We start from the raw sequence: 20,832 nt of genomic DNA, 5'->3' as shown, positions 1-20,832 counted from the left end.
ACTGGATCGTTCAACCTTCTGCTAATTATAGCTACAGATACCATTTAAGTAAGAGTGACATTCAATCCATTTTTAGATCCAAGTAACAAATCCTCATAACCAACTCAAAGCTTTGATATTCACCACCCTTACCATGAAAAAACCCTTTCTATAGCTCTTGGCTTATTAGACCAGTCTTGAATATATTTGTACATGGTAAATTAGACCATCTCACAAAGATATTGCAGCCGATATTGGCCAATGGCCTCTATAACGCTGGGTCGGAGACCCCAAAACTGACCAATTTCTAAGGTAAGATGAAATGCTTTGGATAGACAAACTCTCAACCTTTATGCTACACACTATCATTATTGATATTATTATTCATTTTTATTTATAGAGTGCCACAAAATGTCTGCAGCGCCGCACAGGTTACAAACAGTAGGACAGTACAAGGTAGAACAGTATGGTACAATAAACAATTAACAGTCTAACTCAGGTTACTCAAAGCACAGCTAATAAGAAATGGTGAGGGATATTCAGCACCAGCTGGAAACCTGTGCGCAAGAGTATGGGTGCAGCTTACAGGTTAAGAGCCACTAAAAAGGTGCAGAGAAAGGCAAGAGTGGTGTCAGTGGGCAGAAGGCCCAACAAGGAGGTGGGCAGAGTAGCTAGAGAGCAAAGTTAAACGTGATGGAAACAGGAGCAGAGAGGGCCCTGCTCAAAAGAGCTTACAATCTAAAGAGAAGGGTAGACATACCAAAGACACAAGGGGTGAAACGAGGACAGGGTCACAAGGAGTGAAGGGATCAGAGGGAGAGGTAATCAACAAGGTGGGTACTTAAGCGGATGACTGATAGGCTTTTAAGAATAGGTGGGTTTTTAATGCCCGTTTGAAGCTGCACAGAGTGGGGGATGTTCTGATAGAATGAGGGAGAACATTCCAATGGAGGGGGGCTGTGTGGGAGAAGTTTTGAATACGTGAGTGAGATGAGGTTATCAGAGGGGAGGAGCAGTGATGATCATTGGCCAATCACAATGGGTTGTGAATAGAGATGAGGTTGGAGATGTAGGGAGCAGTGGAGGTGGCAAGGGCCTTGTAGGTGAGGGTGAGGAGCTTAAAAAGTATTCTGTAGGGGAGGGGGGCCAATGTAGGGCTTGGTAGAGGGGTAGACAGATGTGAAGAGGCGAGAAAGGAAGATAACATTATAAGCTCACATTTCCCACCTGTCGTTAAGGGAATTCCAAAAGATGAACTGTTACGTATGCAAAGTAATTGCTCTGAGGATGAGACCTATCTGAAGAGAGCCAAAGAAATTAAAGATCGATTAAGACAAAGGTTACAACAAAAAAGTCATAAAAAATGCTGAAATGGTTGTAAACAAAAAAAGCAGAGAATCACTCATTTATCCTCAACCAAAGTCTGAGTTGAGAGACTAAAGTACGGATAGTGGGCACTTTTTGTGCAAAGTGGCAGGATATTATAGGAATTTTTCAGAAACACTGGAATGTCCTGCTCTTGGATGAAGATTTATCTATGAGAAAATCAGCGAAACGCGCGTTGGCGAGAAGCCACGTTCGCTGACTCATTAGCTATTATACTTACCCTCTAATTAGCTGACTATTATATCGGCTTTTTTGGGAGAGTCTCTAGAATAAAGAATGAATGAATGTAGTGGGCGCGTGTGAGTGTCTCTTAAAGTTTAACGTTATTCAGTCTCTAACTTCAATCCTTATATAATGGTCCTTGACAGCTGCACTCTGTAGTTACTGGAATAGGCTTGAAATTAACACCTGCGGCTTTGAATAATTGTTGGGACAGCTTAAGGTGAATATCTACCCGGAATATGGAGGTGGCTGAGACCTAACCTATAATAACAACATTAAATCATAGGTCTGCTACCATCAAACAAGTCATAATGTTAGAGTATTAAAACTTTGATACATAGGGCTGTACGAAATTTATTATCGATCAAACTGCTCAATATAAAGAAATAAGGGCTGAATATTATTTCAACTCTGAGACCAACCATATGTATATGGATATCAGAACTCACATATTCCTTATTGTTAAAACACACACACACACACAGCACGTGAATCATTTTATTATAGGATGTAATGTTGATTAATACAAATATTAATGTTTATATTAATGAGCAGCGAGGCGAGCAGCGAGGTGGTAATTCTACCATTTTTAACAGAATTAATTAATTATCGCATAGAATTTTCCAATTTTACCTCTTTAAATATTTCGCTGTTTTTGATTAATATGGGGATAAGATATTTCCCATTTTTTATGTATACCAATAAAGCGTAATGCACATTATATTTAATAACACAACCTGTTTCTATCATTGAGTGCCTATATATACACATTGCTTTCTTTTTTGCTTTGTCTTGGAACTCAATATATGTGTGGGTGCACCTCCCTGTATATAGAAGAATTAGGCATGCTGGTTTCAGTTTATTCTAATTAATCAGGGATTAATGATTTATCTTGGTGCGGTATTTAAATCTATGAGAAAGGAAGATAAGTCTAGCAGCGGCACTGAGTATAGATCGAAGAGGAGCGAGATGCGAGTGGGGGAGGCCAGTAGGGAAAAGTTTACAGTATTCCAAATGAGAGATGATCAGAGAGTGGATGAAACATTTGGTGGCATCCTGGGAGAGGAAGGGCCGAAGGCGAGCAATGTTGCGTAAGTGGAAGCGGCAGGATTTGGCAGGAGATTGAATGTTTGACATTGACATTTGCACATTAGAGCCTCTATATTCATTCTGCAAACTTGCCTGATTTCTGATCATCTCAGACAAACGTAGAAGAAAGTGCTCTTGCGTTCCAGTAGCAAGAGACGTTACAAACCTGTCCGGCTTCTACCTTTTGAAATATTTACAGTAGAAAACCATATCTCTCATAAGCTTAGGACAACAGTCTGGATACGACAAAATGGCTCTTGTAAGTGATGATTCACTTTGGAACTTTTTTCAAGACACTATAGCAGCAACACTTCATTAGAGATCAAATTAATCCCTCAGAGTATTTACAGTAGGTGTCATTAAAGCACTTTGTGTATTCATATTTATTTATATTCATTTGATATATTTATCTATTGCATTTTTTTCTACGGTGTATTTTTTAGTTTTATTAAGTTTAATTCTTCATTTAATTTTCTTAATTTTTTTTACAGTTTTCATGTATGTTTTTATTACATATGTTTATATACTACTTACCCCTACTTTCACCATGATCTTATATTTCATATTTGGTGGTAATCATTTTTCCGATTACCACTATTCCGACATACAAAAAAAACCCCGAAATTATGAAAACTTGAAAATAAACAGACTTACCTTCAACCCGGCGCTGGACATCTCCGATGAAATCACCATGATGACAGCAGATGATTCCGATTGACCAAGTGTTCGGCACTGCAGGCTGACGTCATTGCGACGTCTGTCAGTAGAAATTGCTGCTTTAAATTTCTATTGACAGATGTTGCGATGACGTCAGCCTGCAGTGCCGAACACTTGTTCAATCAGAATCAGCTGCTGTCAGCATGGTGATTTCATCGGAGATGTCCAGCGTCGGATTGAAGGTAAGTGTGTTTATTTTCAAGGCATCCATCTGTAGCACAAATTGTTTCGTATAGTCCAGAAACTGCAAAATAGTTCCATCACAAAGGATCCGCTAGATAGTAATAAATAAAGCTGAATTTTTCAGAATGTCTATTAAAGAGGCCGCCAGTGTAAAGAACTGGAGACCAAATCTACTGTAGTAGCCCACCAGTCCTAAAAAGAAGCGCAATTGTTTTTTTGTACAAGGGATTGGGGCATTATCTTGGTCCTGGACTTTATTAACCAGCTGGTTGAACGTTTGAAGTTCTAAGAGAAGCCACTTGATTGCAAAGTCAGCCAATTTTTGTGCCAAGTGGATAGATCACAGTGCTCTGTCCGGAACAGCTTTTGGAAGGCCTCTGGATTAAGAACAATCCGGTCACAGATGGTTGCTTTCATTTTTCCATAATCACTAGCATCACCTGAGTGCTGCATAGGCTGCTTTTGCCTCCCCTGATAGCAGAAGTAAACTCGTATAGACCAACAGTGTTTGGACCAAATCTGAGTGGTAGCCACTGTCTCAAAGGTCAGGAAAAGACCTACATCATTGCCAGACCTCATTTTAGGAATTATAGGAACCATTAAAGGGTGAGTGGGAGCTGCTTCTACTCCATCTCTTAGATTTCCAATCCTCCTCCTTGATTGTGCCAAGAACTGCTGCATTACCGACTCCATGCTGGCTACGAAGTTTTCATGCAGAACCTGGCTTGATCCCACTTCAAACACCAACTTATAGTGGGTTAACATTAGGGATGTGCACTGGCCACTTTTGGTGTCTCGTGTTTTGTATTCGGATTTGCTTGAGGTTTTGGGTTCGGATTTGTTTCGCAAAACACCTAACGAAAGGTTTTGGTTCGGATTTAAGGTTTTGGATTCGGATTTATTTTGAAAAAAAACAAAAAAAGTGTTAAAATCAATTTTTTGGGTTTATTTTCACTCCTACGCTATTATTAACCTCAATAACATTCAATAACAATCATTTCCACTAATTCCCAGTCTATTCTGAACACCTCACAATATTGTTTTTAGTCCAACTGGACTTATACTGCTGAATCAGTTAACTTTGTAATATAGCAGTACCAATGGACTTATACTGCAGAATCAGTGAACTTTGTAATATAGCAGTACCAATGGACTTTTTTACTGCAGGATTGTTTTTGGATATTTTTTTTTATAATTACTATTTTTTTTTTTTTTTATAACTTGGGAATAATGGGGAAATAACAATGCCCTTAGAAGGACAGAGCACAGGACACAGCACCACTGGACTGAGCACAGCACAGCACGAGATATAGCAGGACAGAGGACCACCTAACACAACCTCCCTTTACCCTGATCAATGCCCGAGTGAAGATGGCGGCGGCTAGCGGGGAATATATAGAATACGAGTATCCCGAGATCTGACAGCGGGATTATGACTCAGAGCCTCGGTTTCAGTTTTGCAATTGGCGGGAATACCCGGATCTGTCTCGGATCCGGCTCGGATCGGCAACGTTCGGGTGGGCTCGGATTTCAGATATCCGAGCCCGCTCATCTCTAACTAGGACCCTCTCCATTCTTCCCAGAAATGCAGCCCTCTCCAATGTTCAGTGTGCCCAATCCCCTTAGACCTGGCCACCAGAACAGTCTGTATTACCCAGTATTGTTTTATTACTGTTCTTGTTCCAAACTGTAAAGCACTACAGAATTTGCTGACGCTATATAAATATTGATAAACCATAATTTACACAATAAACACAAACGGTCCTCTTGTCTCAGCTGTGCCTTTTCCATTGGATTGTAAGCTCTCATGAGTATGACCAGTGACTGTTTTCAGGTCTGCATATACACTATATAAACAAAAGTATTTGGCCACACCTGTTAATTATTGAATTGAGGTGTTTCAATCAGACCCGTTGCCAGAGGTGTATAAAATCAAGCACCTAGCAATGCAGTCTCCATGTGTAAACATTTATGGTACAACATCATCATCATCATCAGTTATTTATATAGCGCCACTAATTCTGCAGCGCTGTACAGAGAACTCATTCACATCAGTCCCTGCCCCATTGGAGCTTACAGTCTAACTTCCCTAACATAGACACAGAGAGAGACTAGGGTCAATTTGATAGCAGCTAATTAACCTATTAGTATGTTTTTGGAGTGTGGGAGAAAACCGGAGCACCCACGCAAACACAGGGAGAACATACAAACTCCACACAGATAAGGCCATGGTCGGGAATCGAACTCATGACCCCAGTGCTGTGAGGCAGAAGTGCTAACCACTAGGCCACTGTGCTGCATGGGTCATTCTTAAGAGCTTAGTGCCTTCAAACAGGGTACTGTGATGGGATGCCACCTTTGCAAGAAGACGGTTTGTGAAATTTCATCCCTGCTGGATAATCTACAGTTAACTGTAAGTGATATTATTAGAAAGTGGAAGTGTTTAGGAACAACAGAAACTCACCCACGAAGCGTAAAATCAGAGTGGGTTTAACGAATGCCAAGACGCATGGTTCACCAACGCTCTGTGATTCCACAGCTAAAGAGTTCCGAACTTTCATTGGCATTAATGTAAGCACAAAAACTGTTTGACGGGAGCTTGATGGAACGGGTTTCCATGGCTGAGCAGCTGCATGCAAGCCTCACATCACCAAACGTCGGATGGAGTGGTGTAAAGCAGACACTGGACTATGGAAACGTGTTCTGTGGAGTGAGGAATAACGCTGCTCTGTTTGGCAGTCAGATGGGCGAGACTGGTTTAGCAGATTCCAGGAGAACATTAGCTGCCTGACATTATGCCAACTGTAATTTTGGTGGCATACGGATAATGGTATGGGGCCGTTTATCATGGTTTGGGCTAGGCCCCTTATCTCCAGTGAAGGGCAATCTTAATGCTTCAGCATACCAAGTCATTTTGGACAATGCTATGCTTCCAACTTTGTGACAACAGTTTGGTGAAGCCCTATTCTATTCCAACATGACTGTGCCCCAGTGTACAAAGCAAGGACTACAAAAAAATGGTTTCGTGTGGAAGAACTTGACTGGCCCGCACAGAGCCCTGACCTCAACCCCATCGAACACCTTTAGGATGAACTAGAACAGAGATTGCGAGCCAGGTCTTCTCGTCCAACATCAGTGCCTGATCTCATAAATGCTCTACAGAATGAATGGGCACAAATTTCCACAGAAACATTCCAACATCTTGTGGAAAAGCCTTTCAAGAAAAGTGGAAGCTGTTGGTGTAATGGTCAAGTGTCCGAATACTTATGTCCATATAGTGTATTTTGTGTACCTTCTATGTCAGTTTTATACATGCCGTTTTGCCTACAGTATGGAGTCTATAGAGAGATCACCAATAGAAATCTAGAAGAGCAAAACACGGAATGGTGACCCTGTACCCTTATTAAGCCACTCTGGTATTCACATAACTAATGTTGTGGTCATTTTAGCTTTAAATATTTTATGTTTAGTGGATCAAAACATTTCCATTTACCTTATACCAATCAGTAGCTAGTCTGAAGTTCATTTTTTTTTTCTTTTATTACAAAATGTGTCAATTTAAATTAATACAGTGATCTCTAAAAATACTGTAACAGTCCGTCAAATCAGAATGATAAAAAAAAGTTGTCAAATATTACACCACAGCAGCTTTATAAAGATTGCCTTTGGGAATGGTCTTATATAACTTGAAATAATTTCTTAAATTGTCAATATTATAGCAAACACTTTGGATGCCAAAAGTATTTAACTTGAAAGTTCTTCTATAAATGTTCCTTTTAAAAAAAGGTTATACTGTAGGAGGTTAGGTGCCAAAAGAAACAGAGGAACACAAATACTGGTAATTCATGAATCCGTATTTGAGGATAAAAATTATTGCTCTTTGACATGAATTACACCATAGCAAATACTGATATCACAAAGGGGCAAGGTAAAACCAGTCTTCTTATAGGGCTATCAGTTCTCCATGGCATTGATTGCAGCAATTGAAAGTGATGTTCTCATATCTGGTGTACGGGTGAAAACGTCCAATACTTTTCTTTGCAGCTAAGAAGGAAGATGAGGACTCCGAGAAGGAAATATCTCCCAAGGTCTCAGTACAGGCAATAGGAACCTGAGCTTTCAGCACCTGAAACGTGACACGAGACTGTAAGATTTCTAGTAATGTTTCTCACTACATGTAGCATGTTAGGAGAAGGCAATAGGCACAACAAAAAAGAAGTGTTAAGTCTTCTTCGACAGGTAAGTAGACAACTCTCTGGGGACTATAGAAAGTGTAAACTTGGACTAACATGATGACAAAATTAAAGAAAATTACCACAGTTTATGTATTTTTAATAAAAATGTTTACGTTTAACTAATGTTATTCAAACACAGTATTTTAAGTAAGCATTCTATCAGTTGTAATTATAATTTGGCTACCAATACAATATTGCTCCATTGGTCTTATCTATCTACTTAGTAGGGCATAAATTTCCCTTTATGACAATTGTGCTGCTAAACAGGCAGACTTATCTGCATTGTATAACCGAACTTCAAAAACAAAATGGAGTCTGACTTTGATGTCTTAAGACTTCATTGCCATCTAATTATGGATGTGCAATATACTGTCTGCAGAGTAATACTGCAGTAATAGAAAAGGACCCGAAGGTGGTAAGACTTTCGATTACCGTACTATTGCAGGTGTCACTCCCCTTCTCCACAACAGTGCTTTGTTACCCTGTGAAGAATGGAGTCACAGTCCAGCACCACTTGAGAGGGGCAGATTACTCTCCCCTGTTTTGGCTGGCATATAAGCGGTAATGTACAGTTGATAGACACCTCAAGGACTGTTTTCTCTGCTCAGATCAGTAGTACGTGAGCAGAGACATGACATACTGTGGCAGATGTGTCCCCCACATTGCTACTTACTGCTAAGTGGACTGTACAGAGTAACACTGCAGTCTCTGGGCGAGTAGTAGAACTCAAGGATTTTTGGGGTTGATGACTGCTGAGGGCAGGATCAGTGAGCAGTGTCTGAAGCTCACATAAGGATGGAGAGTCTGTGGGCCCAATTGTCCCTTCTTATCTATGGAGGAAACTAGGCAGAGAGTTTCCTCAATGTCATATCTGGTGGGTATTTGTACAGAGATAAACCATACTAACCGTTTCTGATCTCTAGTAACAGCACAGTTTCTTAAGACAAGTCTCAAGAAATGTCTGTACCTGTCAGTTGCCTTGATTTTTATTATTGTCCAACAGACTCATAGGCATGTATGGTGTCCTAGGTCTGTAGGGTACAATAGAATTGTATCACGTCTATTGGCTGTTAGGTGCAGTGTTCTGTCTGTATAGAATATAACTGTACAATACAATGTCTTTGTTGGCTAGTTAATGTCTTATGGTCCCATAACATCACAGATGTACAGTAATCTGCTCAATGTTGCAGTGTCCCTGAAAATGTAAATATTGTATATTTGGTATAGTTCTGTGAACACTAGTATGTAAGCAGGTCATGGCAATTGGCAATGTTAAACACAACTGGTTAATAATCATATAACTAGGATAGTCATTTCATAAGTGTTAAAAAGCAATGTGGATGGTGTCTTTTAGATTTAAAGCTGGCATTAGAACATTGCTGTACATATTATCTATATTATATATATATATATATATATATATATATATTATTTCTTGGGGAATGTCATAGAAAAGTTACTTATTTTTAGATGTTGACATTTTTGCTACTTGTAGGCCATTATTGTGCTGTGAAATTTCAGCTTCCTAAGTAGTAGATTCTAGTCTACTATACCTTTATTCTAGGTATGTTATAAAGACCTAAAGTCAGTCTCTCTCAAAGCACAATGCTTGTCTGAATTTCAGCAGACAAATGCTTTATTGATACAGTACTATGACCACCTGTTCATTGTGCAGAGGAGGCTGGAAGGTCCCCCTCCACTCACCCTTTCTGTGCAGGGTTCGCTGGAAGGCCACCCCCCACTTACTGTGCAGGGGACGCTGGAAGGCCACCCCCCACTTACTGTGCAGGGGACGCTGGAAGGCCACCCCCCACTTACTGTGCAGGGGACGCTGGAAGGCCACCCCCCACTTACTGTGCAGGGGACGCTGGAAGGGCCCCCCCCACCCACTTACTGTGCAGGGGACGCTGGAAGGGCCCCCCCCACCCACTTACTGTGCAGGGGACGCTGGAAGGGCCCCCCCCACCCACTTACTGTGCAGGGGACGCTGGAAGGGCCCCCCCCACCCACTTACTGTGCAGGGGACGCTGGAAGGGCCCCCCCCACCCACTTACTGTGCAGGGGACGCTGGAAGGGCCCCCCCCACCCACTTACTGTGCAGGGGACGCTGGAAGGGCCCCCCCACCCACTTACTGTGCAGGGGACGCTGGAAGGGCCCCCCCACCCACTTACTGTGCAGGGGACGCTGGAAGGGCCCCCCCACCCACTTACTGTGCAGGGGACGCTGGAAGGGCCCCCCCACCCACTTACTGTGCAGGGGACGCTGGAAGGGCCCCCCCACCCACTTACTGTGCAGGGGACGCTGGAAGGGCCCCCCCACCCACTTACTGTGCAGGGGACGCTGGAAGGGCCCCCCCACCCACTTACTGTGCAGGGGACGCTGGAAGGGCCCCCCCACCCACTTACTGTGCAGGGGACGCTGGAAGGGCCCCCCCACCCACTTACTGTGCAGGGGACGCTGGAAGGGCCCCCCCACCCACTTACTGTGCAGGGGACGCTGGAAGGGCCCCCCCACCCACTTACTGTGCAGGGGACGCTGGAAGGGCCCCCCCACCCACTTACTGTGCAGGGGACGCTGGAAGGGCCCCCCCACCCACTTACTGTGCAGGGGACGCTGGAAGGGCCCCCCCACCCACTTACTGTGCAGGGGACGCTGGAAGGGCCCCCCCACCCACTTACTGTGCAGGGGACGCTGGAAGGGCCCCCCCACCCACTTACTGTGCAGGGGACGCTGGAAGGGCCCCCCCACCCACTTACTGTGCAGGGGACGCTGGAAGGCCACCCCCCACTTACTGTGCAGGGGACGCTGGAAGGCCACCCCCACTTACTGTGCAGGGGACGCTGGAAGGCCACCCCCACTTACTGTGCAGGGGACGCTGGAAGGCCACCCCCCACTTACTGTGCAGGGGACGCTGGAAGGCCACCCCCCACTTACTGTGCAGGGGACGCTGGAAGGCCACCCCCCACTTACTGTGCAGGGGACGCTGGAAGGCCACCCCCCACTTACTGTGCAGGGGACGCTGGAAGGCCACCCCCCACTTACTGTGCAGGGGACGCTGGAAGGCCACCCCCCACTTACTGTGCAGGGGACGCTGGAAGGCCACCCCCCACTTACTGTGCAGGGGACGCTGGAAGGCCACCCCCCACTTACTGTGCAGGGGACGCTGGAAGGCCACCCCCCACTTACTGTGCAGGGGACGCTGGAAGGCCACCCCCCACTTACTGTGCAGGGGATGCTGGAAGGCCACCCCCCACTTACTGTGCAGGGGACGCTGGAAGGCCACACCCCACTTACTGTGCAGGGGACGCTTGAAGGCAACCCCCCACTTACTGTGCAGGGGACGCTGGAAGGCCACCCCCCACTTACTGTGCAGGGGACGCTGGAAGGCCACCCCCCACTTACTGTGCAGGAGACGCTGGAAGGCCACCCCCCACTTACTGTGCAGGAGACGCTGGAAGGCCACCCCCCACTTACTGTGCAGGGGACGCTGGAAGGCTCCCCCACTCTACTGTAAGGATACTAAATTGCTCTTTTTATTGTAGAGACCAATTGGATATTTATTGTGTTATGTATTGTTACTGGGATAAATTTATTGATACAGTTATCGTACAGAAATTTTTGAGATTGCCAAACTCTAATTTTATCATAGGTTCTATTACTGACTCCTACAGGCTGAATATATTTGAGGAACCTGTACAATCGTCATCCTCAATAGGACATATTTTATTCCTGTCTACCTTTGTACATTTAACCTGTTTATTATTTGTTCTGCTTATCAATAGGAATCCAAGAAAGGATCTCTCTACTTTTTGCTCCTAATGTCCTGGGACCATGAATAAAGATGTACCTCACAAAATAATACTGCACAGATAGGTAAAAAAAATAGGAGGTAACATTACATTAATGTTAATTTAGTAATGATTTCCATTTAAAAGTAGTAAAGCAAAAAGTTTTTATAAACATGACATGTTCAGAAAAATAAACCCTCAAAAAGACTTTACATCATTTTCACAGTGACTCATGCAGCATAAGTTACAATTATATAGATAAGTAAAAATGTTTGAACCAAAAGAAAAATATAACATTTCTGAAACTCAAGAGAGAAAACAGTAACAACTATTTACCATGTCTGCCATTTTCTCTGCAGGAGTGCTGCAAAATTCAGTTGTGTGTGAGGTGTGTTTGGGGCATTCAGATCCGGTATCTCCGATAAGGTGAGACTTCACGGCCACTGCCAGTCTATGGATTGCTGCCACCAGCTCTGTAGTGTTATACGGCTGAGCTGTGGGGTAATATGTCTGTTGTCTTCCCCATTGCAGAGAGACCAGAAGCTCCTCTAACACTCTGCAAGAACAAAGTACAGTCACTTTAACAACACTCTAAAACGAATACAATAGTTTATGGTTACCTAACAGAAAAAGTTTTAATTCACAGTCTTCATAACCAGAATTCTATGTCCTGGTTTCACAGCACCACATTCTTTTGATGCCTAAAACATAACTTAACTTGGCCAATACATAATGACTTGATACATGTATCTGTATGGCTTGCTATACAATATATAAAAGCATCATTAAAGGTTTCTTTCCTTAAATGAAAAACAAAAACACAACACATACATGCAGCACCCTAGTTATAGCATTACACTTTCCAACATTGCCAGCCAGTTAGTTAGTTCACTGAAGGTAACCCATCCCCTGCCATACAGGAATGAATGTAATATGATGCAAGTAGACCATTTATGCTAAACAAGGAGCTGTCCCCACATAGATTTAGGAGGATAACGGGATATGAATTGTAAGTAGTGCCCTCTTACCGCTTAATCTGGTAATACCAATGGCTAGATTTACTAAGCTGCGGGTTTGAAAAAGTGGGGATGTTGCCTATAGCAACCAATCAGATTCTAGCTTTCATTTATTTAGTACCTTCTACAAAATGACAGCTAGAATCTGATTGGTTGCTATAGGCAACATCCCCACTTTCTCAAACCCGCAGCTTAGTAAATCTAGCCACTAGTCTTGTTTTATTACTGTGTTTGATAGAAAACTAAGTGCTGCAAAGTATTCTGACGCAATATAAGTTAACACATCTAATCAATGCTTTGGAAGAGAATGATAAGATATTCTGAACAACACAGCTCTGGAGTTTAACACTTCTAGACTTTGCCACGCGTGCAGATTACTTATTTTGGAAAAGATTGCCGATGGATAATCCCACCACTTGCATTTTTAAGAAAAAAATCCAAAAAGGTGAGAAATGAATCTGTAAAAACATAGGCTTCCCAACTGGCGTCATGTTGCAGGGACACATTATCAAGCTGTACGTAGAAAGGGTTGATGTTTAATCAGCATTACTAGGACTAGGTAGTGCACATTTTCCCTTTACAGAAAGTCTTACTTTTGCGTTTCAGATGTTTCTTGACGAAACTGCTCCCTTTCACTTAACAAATCCTGAAGTGCACTTTGGGCCTCTCTGTTTTGTCGTTGCAAATTTGTCCTTATGTTGGTTAATTCATCTGCCATAACTCTGAAATAGAAAAAGAGTAATGCAAATGTCTTTGTACCAAACATCATAAGTTAAACCATAACAAATGATAGAGGACAGAGGAGAAAACGTATTTATGTGCGGACTTACCGGCTGGCAAGGAACTTGCTTCTCCACACATCACACTGAATGGACATGCGCTCTAACTGTTCTGAGAGTTGGGCTGTGTTCCGAGCCAGAGCCTCATTCTCTAATATAAGCTGGTTCTTCTCTCGAGCTGTGCGCTCAAAGTGATACTGTAAGTCATCACCAACAGATGCTACCAGCAATTTCTTTAACTCTCGATTAACCTTAAAAGGCAGATAGACTGTTAAAGAGACCTTAAGAAACAACACTGACACATTATGAGCAATACTACAAGTATTAAATAGCCATAGTGGCCAAATTATAGAATAGCTGCTCCTAAGGTGATACCTTTTAAAAGGAAACATCTCAGACATTTGGCCAGACTTGTTTTATTGAGTCTCTACTACGTGTATTTAAATATTTCAGCAAAATACCCATTTCAATTAAAACATTTTGGTTGGTTATTTGTAGTACTTTTTGCATCAATAGTGGGTTTTATTACAAAACAATGGATGTGCAGGGAACTGTTCCAACTGGAGAAATTTAAATACTCCTGGAATGCCAAAATCTTGTTCTATCAAAATGTTTGATAAAAATACTATTTAGTTCAGACCATTGAGTACCAGGCCAACAATGAATATATCTCTGCTGCCCTGTCACATTAGCTCAGCTAGCACAATGGTCTGTGGTACCTATAAACAGTACTTCCACATATTTCCTATATGACTGGTGTAATTGACTGAAAACACAATTCTTGTTTGTTTTTCTTTACACACAAGCTCTCTCCTTATCTGTCACCATAGTAAGCATATGTTCAGTGTGTGTACTCTTCACTAGTATCAAACTCAGACACATTGTACTATCCCACTTTAATCCATAGCTTAAATACCATAATCCTACAAGTATTAGACATCCTGAAGAATCATTCCAAATCAAACAAAAGTAAATAATAATGAATTCCGAAGCTTGGTAAAACTGCACTGATCCCTATAGAAGCCCTTCCCCATCACCCTACTCAAACACAGATGCTTGTAAAGCACAACTCTTAAAGCTAACAAATGACTATTCTTTTGATCTAGAGTAAGGTTGTCTCTAATTATGTTCCAATTACTGCCATATATTTATCACCACACACTAATAGCAACCCCATGTGTTTGAAAAATTTGTAGCACATTGCTTTGTATTGTTTCTGAGTAACAACATTTGCTTGCTAAGATTAGGATAGTTAAATGGGAGAAGTTATTAAATTGTAAATTGAACATTATTGATTTTATAGAAGCACAATATGTTTTACAATGACCTTCTAAAACTATTATTAGCAGTGTTGGATGGCTTTTTTTTTATGGTGAACTCACTAATGAAACAGACATTCCTGAGTGCTTGTCTGGACAAATTTCCTATAAACTTAGAAGCAAGCAATCTTTAGTAAACACTTATAAAACCGGCCAACACCCAACATTATGCATTACACATTTTATCAGCCTGCACCCTCCCCAACCAACACGCGTTCCGTATTGTAACACATTGACGGCCTGTGATCAACCACTTTTCATCAACACACATTGGCGGCCTGCGCAGCCCCCCCCCCCCCCCCCACCCAATTCAACACACATTGCCAACCTGCCCCCCCACCCAACACACATCGTAAAGCGCTATGGAATTTGCTGGTGCTATACAACATCAACACACATTGCCAGCCTAACCCCTATCCCCGGGCAACACACGTTGCCCCTCCGCACCCCCATATGAAAACACATGATGCATTTGAGCTGTAATCATTGGGAACAACTTCTAATAATTCAGCAGATGTGTGGAGGGTGGCCTGAAACTGCATACAAAGGAGAAGACAGAAATGAGACAGATTTCTGAACCACTATGAATGCACCCTGTGTGAGTGCTCATCAGTCCTCCTTCACACTATTAAAAATGAGACCCTTATTGGTCTTACCTCTGTTTGAACTTTGAGCTGGTTATAAAGACCTTCCTTATCTTGCAACAGTCGTTTCTCTGAATTCTTTAGTTTTTCCAGAGTGCTCTTCATTTCAGAGAGTTGCTTCCATGGCTCAATTGCACAATCAGCTGCATCTACTTTACTGTGTCCATTCAACTCCTGTGTTTTAGCCTGCTTAGCAAGAACTGTGTGTGTTATTGCAGCTTTAGGGACGATGATCCTAAACGCTTCAATTTCAACCGATTTATCACTGTTAATTTTTCCCAACTGAAGGACACCAGGACTCAGGGACAGTACTGGAGTCGTTTTCCTTCTTGGGCTGTGAGTCACCTTGGTGTGTGATGTTGTTACTTCTACTGATTTCAAATGCACTTCTGTTTCCATGCCATCACCAGTACCACGTAAAGGTGGAGAAGTCGACATTGCTAAAATAAAATACAGGAATTTAGTTAATGCCAACAGCTGAATTTTAAATGTGCATTGCTGTTTTTTAAAAAAAATAAACAAATAACAAAGGAAAGTTTGCATAATATCAAAATATAAACAATGTAAACCAGGGGTGGGTAAACCTGTCCTCAAGGGCCATATCCAGTTCATGTTTTTAGGATTTCTTTAATCATGTACAGCTGAGTTAATCTATTTGGCTGGGTCAGTAATTATCCCACCTGTTTCTACAGACAGAAATCCTAAAAACATGGATTTCTAATCTATGTAAACCATAGAACAGTGATATAAATGTAGAGGAATTGCTATGGCAATGATTTGCTTATTGTGTAAAGAAATTCTGGTTTTGAGTCACTTCGATTAAATAATAAATCTAGGACCAATTAACAATTGGACTGGTAAGAGTGAAAGGAAAGCTTTATCAACATTTATTCTCGTTTTATTTATAAGGCTTCTACAGTGCCGTACAAAGGAGGTTACAATATAATAAATTTACATAAGTACAACAGAACAAATCGTATGGCATACAGAAAAGAAATCAGCATAGTATTAGGTGCAAAAAAGGATAGAGAATAGGCAGACAAGAGACACAGGGTAGAGAACCCTGTCTATGAGAGCTTACATTCTTAAGGGAGGGGGATAATGAAAGACAGAAGGAGCAAATGTCAACATTAGGCATAATGGGATTCGTTATGGTGCAGATGTCAGAAAGATATGGAGGCCATGATGGGGACATGGTGGTCAGGGGCCATTAATTTAATCTATATCCATGTGGGGCAACAAAGGGGCATCAGTGAGTTTTGAAGCATAAGTTTTGATACAACACAATCTGTTTGTAATTTCACCACATATTGTGGTCAAATTGGAGAAACCCAGTAGTCTGTGTTGTCAGCAGATGATGACAGGCATCTCCTATCAGATGATGTAATATTAAGGCATGTCCAGAAATTAAGCAGATTTTTTTTTTCAGGCATTTTGCTATGTCTTGTGACAAAACACTTAATACATCCCCACTTATAGGAGTATACTAAACATAACAAACAGTGATACTCACTTGTCATGGTGTCTCCAAGTGATGTAACGTCTGATTAACAGGTTCAGGTAAAGTGTGATTTATATCTGTAATATATGTGATTCACATAACATATTACAAGTTATATTCATTGTTGCCACTGAATCAAAAACCTCAAGAATGTATTTTTAAAGCAATCACCTGATACTTAAAGTTGCAGTGTGTAAATGTATATAGATGTAGTGCTAGTGTGTTAGTGTACCCAGTCCATGATTGTGAGACGATACTGTCAACTCCTTAGTTAAAAGAACCACATTTATATGAATATCCCAGAATACTTAAAAAAATATGTAATGAAACTAACCCTTTAGAGATACAGAGTGATAATCTTGCAGTTTCGCTGTATAAATGACTAATACCAAGGGAGATGAAGATGACATTAACCACTGTGCCCACAGTGTTAAAATCATTTATGACACTAAACTACACGATTACCCTCAAAGTATTCCTGTATTCTTGCTACTTGACAGAAGACATCTATTGCATCACAAAGGCAGACACTACACAATACCCTGATGGAAGTATAAGCAGAAGTTGCCTTCTCAATAGCACTATACATGAAATATAAATTTTCGTTTTACAAAAAAACAAACAAAAGGACGCCAAAATGATACCTCAAACATAGGATGAAGCCCTTAATAAAATGATCATCGTTGTTTATTCAAACGCTTTATAACATAAGGTTTTCAACACTAGTAATCTAGAAACCCAGATATATTTATAATTTAACATCAGATTAAAATATCAAAACTGTATGATTAAATAAATGCACGTTGATCACGAAATAAGCATCAATGACAAATATCTTAAAAATAAACAGAGAGGATCCAACAGCTGTCTATAAAACGGAGATTGCTATTTACTCTGAGTGAAATCACTGAATAAAGTGATCTGGGCTGTGTGACCCAGAAATCTGTAAATGAAAATATCCATTTTATTTGAAAGGAAACAAACTACAGACAGATCAGAGAAATAAAATTACAAGAAAGAGTTTGGAAATAACCGGACAACCTGCACTGTCTCCTCTCTAGTGAACACAGACTGAACCAGGAACATCTGTAACTAAATCTCCTGAATGTAAAGTGCAGATAACTTACGTGTCCACCGGAAAGCTCTGCAGGCTGTGTTGCTGTTGGTTCCGGTGTAGTTCGACGTCACATCCGGTGCTCAGCGCAGTCACGTGGTGTGGGCGGGGACAGAGTCTCTTCCGGTGTGTGGCGGTTGCTAGGGATACACTGGTCAACTGCTGCTGGCATCTGGTGCCGGGTTACTGACAACAACAACACAGGACAGTGCGGCTGACTCAACATGGTGAGTGATGGGGTGATCATGTCTATGCATTGTACTTTACACAGTGATAGAGTATGGTTCTTAGTATGTTTATATTATTAGTGCTAGAATGTGATTCTAAATCATGGTACAGGGACTGATGTGAGTGAGTTCTCTGTACAGCACTGCGGAATTAGTGGCGCTCTATAAATAGCTGATGATGGTACAATGCATTGTACAGTTGTCAATAAAGCGACAGATAAAGGAAATAAATAAAAACTGTGACAAATAGGTAGTAATTGTAATTAGGGGCAGGCATGTAACGGGTTGGGTATGAAATGTCTACACCATAAAGGCAACAGTGATGATAATGTCTACACCAGTGGATCACACATTTTCTCAGTTTGAGTCACCCTTAGAGGCTCCATATTTTTTTACAGGTGCAAAATAATTACTAAGTAGTCTTCATCATCATCAACATTTATTTATATAGCGCCCGCCTGTGAGATTGACGAGGCACCCCAGGTAGCTGCGGTGCACAGTTTGGGAACCGCGGTCTACACTGTTACAGCTTAACCAACCATAGTGTTGCCAGCCTAGGCTAGTATGCGCAAAATCAGGGGGAACAAAAACCTTGGGGTACACCCAAATTTGCAATTACCAACTGGTGGAACTATAGCAGTGTTGGGTCCCCTTGGCATAATGCCAAACCAGCCCTAGACCAGTCAAATTGGGTCCGCAAAAAAAAATAAAAAAATGCTCATAGCACAAGGGCTCATCTCAAACCCCTGGGGTGGTGGGTGTGGGGTAATATTAATTGATGTGTGTGTGTGTGTATATATATATATAATATATATATATAGAGAGAGAGAGAGAATAAGTTTATTTGTGGCTGATATCTTGCATAGCTCATAAGGTAAAGTTGCCAAATCTTACATAGTTATTTATTATAAAAAAAAAACCAACCTATTAGCCCACATAGTGACAATGCAACAGAGAGACAAATATTGAAAACATAATTTTTTGGTTGTAAACAATTGACTGCTGGAAGGAAACCTCGCCACAACACAGCATAACGGCAACATAATAAAGCAACAAATCTTATTTTGTAAGTAGCATTTTTGGTCTATTTACCAAATATTTTGAAAAAAATTGCTATACATTATAAATCGGACACTGCTAGTTAAATGTATAAATCCATTTGGTTCAGCTGCCAGGGTATGCTGGCACTTGGGGAACCACAAGTGCCAGCATGCCCTGACACCTAGGGCCTGCTTGGACCTGTAGTGCACCAGTGAAAAATGTAAATAAAACACAGACACAAGTGTAAAAATTATGTTATTTGAAATAAAAACAGCCCAAAACATTCCTCATTCACTTTCTTTATATCTCGTCTGGATCCAGGCTCTTCATCTGTGATAAACCCAGGGATCCTTGGCTTGGTAGAATAAAAAACTCTCATAAGCGATGCAATATTAGCTCATAAGAGCTCCCACCACAAATGAGCTCTTAGGGGCATATTCAATTGTCCGCGGGATTGCCGAAAATCCAGCGGACCATGCACGATTACCGATATTACGGTAATCGTGCATGGAAAAACCGTTAATATGGTAATTTACTCGCTGGATTTCAGCTCGCAGCTCAGGGACCTGCGAGCTGAAATCTAGCGAGAGATTACTGTATTAACGGTAATATTTTCTGAGCGCAGGATTTTCGGCGGTCCTGCCGACAATTGAATATGTCCCTTATTGTCAGTACAGTTATTTATATATATAAATATATATATATATATATATATATATATATATATAACATGGGGATTTCCCACGGCTTGAGTTGAGGCTGTGAGAAATCCCCATGCTATATATATATATATATATATATATATATAACTGTTTAACTCACATAGGGGGGAATTCCCCAAATTAACACCGTGTTCATGGAGCTGCAAGCAGAAAGCAGGGTTAAAATTAACGTATTAACGGTAATTACACGCACTATTACCGTAATATCGGGAATAGTGCACATGCTGTGTTACTTTCAGCAGTAACGCCGCAAATTGAATTCCCCCCATAAAGTTATATTTGCCTACTCTCCCGAATGTTGGGGACTCTCCCAGAAGAGCAGGTCTCCATCTCGGACTTCATATATGAAGTGGGTGGAGGCGGGCTTGATGGTGCAATTCGCTTCATCATAGCCCTGCCCCTTACTGCGGGATGCAGTGAATCGCGGCCTTGCACAATAGGGGATGGGGTCGTGTTGACGCAATCGCTTTACCACTTCCCCGGACTTGTCACCTGACCTTCCCTCCAGAATGTTTTAAATGTTTGCAAGTATGCAGAAAGTGGATATAAAAAGTCTACACACCCTTATTGAAGTAGCAGATATTTGTGCTGTAAAGCCTGAAACTAATATACATCATGTCAGACATTTTCCACCTATAATGTGATCTTGAAACCAACAAAATGCAAGAGAAAAACAAACATTTTTTAGGAAAAAAGTGAAAATAAATAACCTGCAATACCCTCAATTGCATGTGTGTGGACAACCTTTCATAATTTGGCTGCAGCTGTGTTTGGAGTTAACGAACCACATTCAAAATAATAGTCAAAGGTGATAAGCATACACCTACCAGCAATGAAAGTGGTTGTGAATAACCTTAAAGATCAGCTGT

At 41.4% G+C, this 20,832-nt stretch overlaps 2 protein-coding genes across 4 annotated transcripts in view; one reads left to right on the top strand and one right to left on the bottom strand.

The window, feature by feature from the left end:
• Positions 1 to 7,092: 7,092 nt before the first annotated feature.
• Positions 7,093 to 18,091, bottom strand: BLZF1 (basic leucine zipper nuclear factor 1). 2 transcript variants are annotated; one of them, XM_075196364.1, is made up of 7 exons: positions 17,987 to 18,091; positions 16,872 to 16,936; positions 15,371 to 15,798; positions 13,447 to 13,646; positions 13,210 to 13,338; positions 11,937 to 12,156; positions 7,093 to 7,702 (listed from the first exon to the last, which is right to left on the bottom strand). In XM_075196364.1, exons 2-7 carry the CDS (start codon positions 16,876 to 16,878, stop codon positions 7,520 to 7,522), a joined length of 1,167 nt encoding a protein of 388 aa, XP_075052465.1. In that variant the 5' UTR covers positions 16,879 to 16,936; positions 17,987 to 18,091; the 3' UTR covers positions 7,093 to 7,519. The 2 variants fall into 2 exon arrangements, with proteins under 2 accessions (XP_075052465.1, XP_075052466.1); XM_075196365.1 differs by lacking the exon at positions 17,987 to 18,091 and adding an exon at positions 17,901 to 17,973.
• The window catches only part of NME7 (NME/NM23 family member 7), a 131,998-nt gene continuing 129,251 nt past the window's right edge, over positions 18,086 to 20,832 (top strand). Inside the window, exon 1 of one of the 2 annotated variants that reach the window (XM_075196362.1) lies at positions 18,086 to 18,200. In XM_075196362.1, the coding sequence (XP_075052463.1) occupies positions 18,198 to 18,200 (3 nt within the window). In that variant the 5' untranslated portion in view covers positions 18,086 to 18,197. The remainder of the gene's footprint in view (positions 18,201 to 20,832) is intronic. The other variant, XM_075196363.1, reaches the window with a different exon arrangement.

Source organism: Mixophyes fleayi, chromosome 2 (assembly GCF_038048845.1).
Source record: "Mixophyes fleayi isolate aMixFle1 chromosome 2, aMixFle1.hap1, whole genome shotgun sequence".
In the NCBI taxonomy this organism is placed as follows: Eukaryota; Metazoa; Chordata; class Amphibia; order Anura; family Limnodynastidae; genus Mixophyes; species Mixophyes fleayi.
This window is presented reverse-complemented; position numbering and strand designations above follow the sequence as displayed.

What these genes read in the sequence shown, in the direction of transcription:
- BLZF1 (XM_075196364.1), bottom strand. An exon ending in GAAACATCTGAAACGCAAAA is followed by an intron (nt 12,157 to 13,209) that starts GTAAGACTTTCT and finishes TTGTTCTTGCAG; the next exon opens with AGTGTTAGAGGAGCTTCTGG. An exon ending in CAGAGAAAATGGCAGACATG is followed by an intron (nt 7,703 to 11,936) that starts GTAAATAGTTGT and finishes GTCACGTTTCAG; the next exon opens with GTGCTGAAAGCTCAGGTTCC.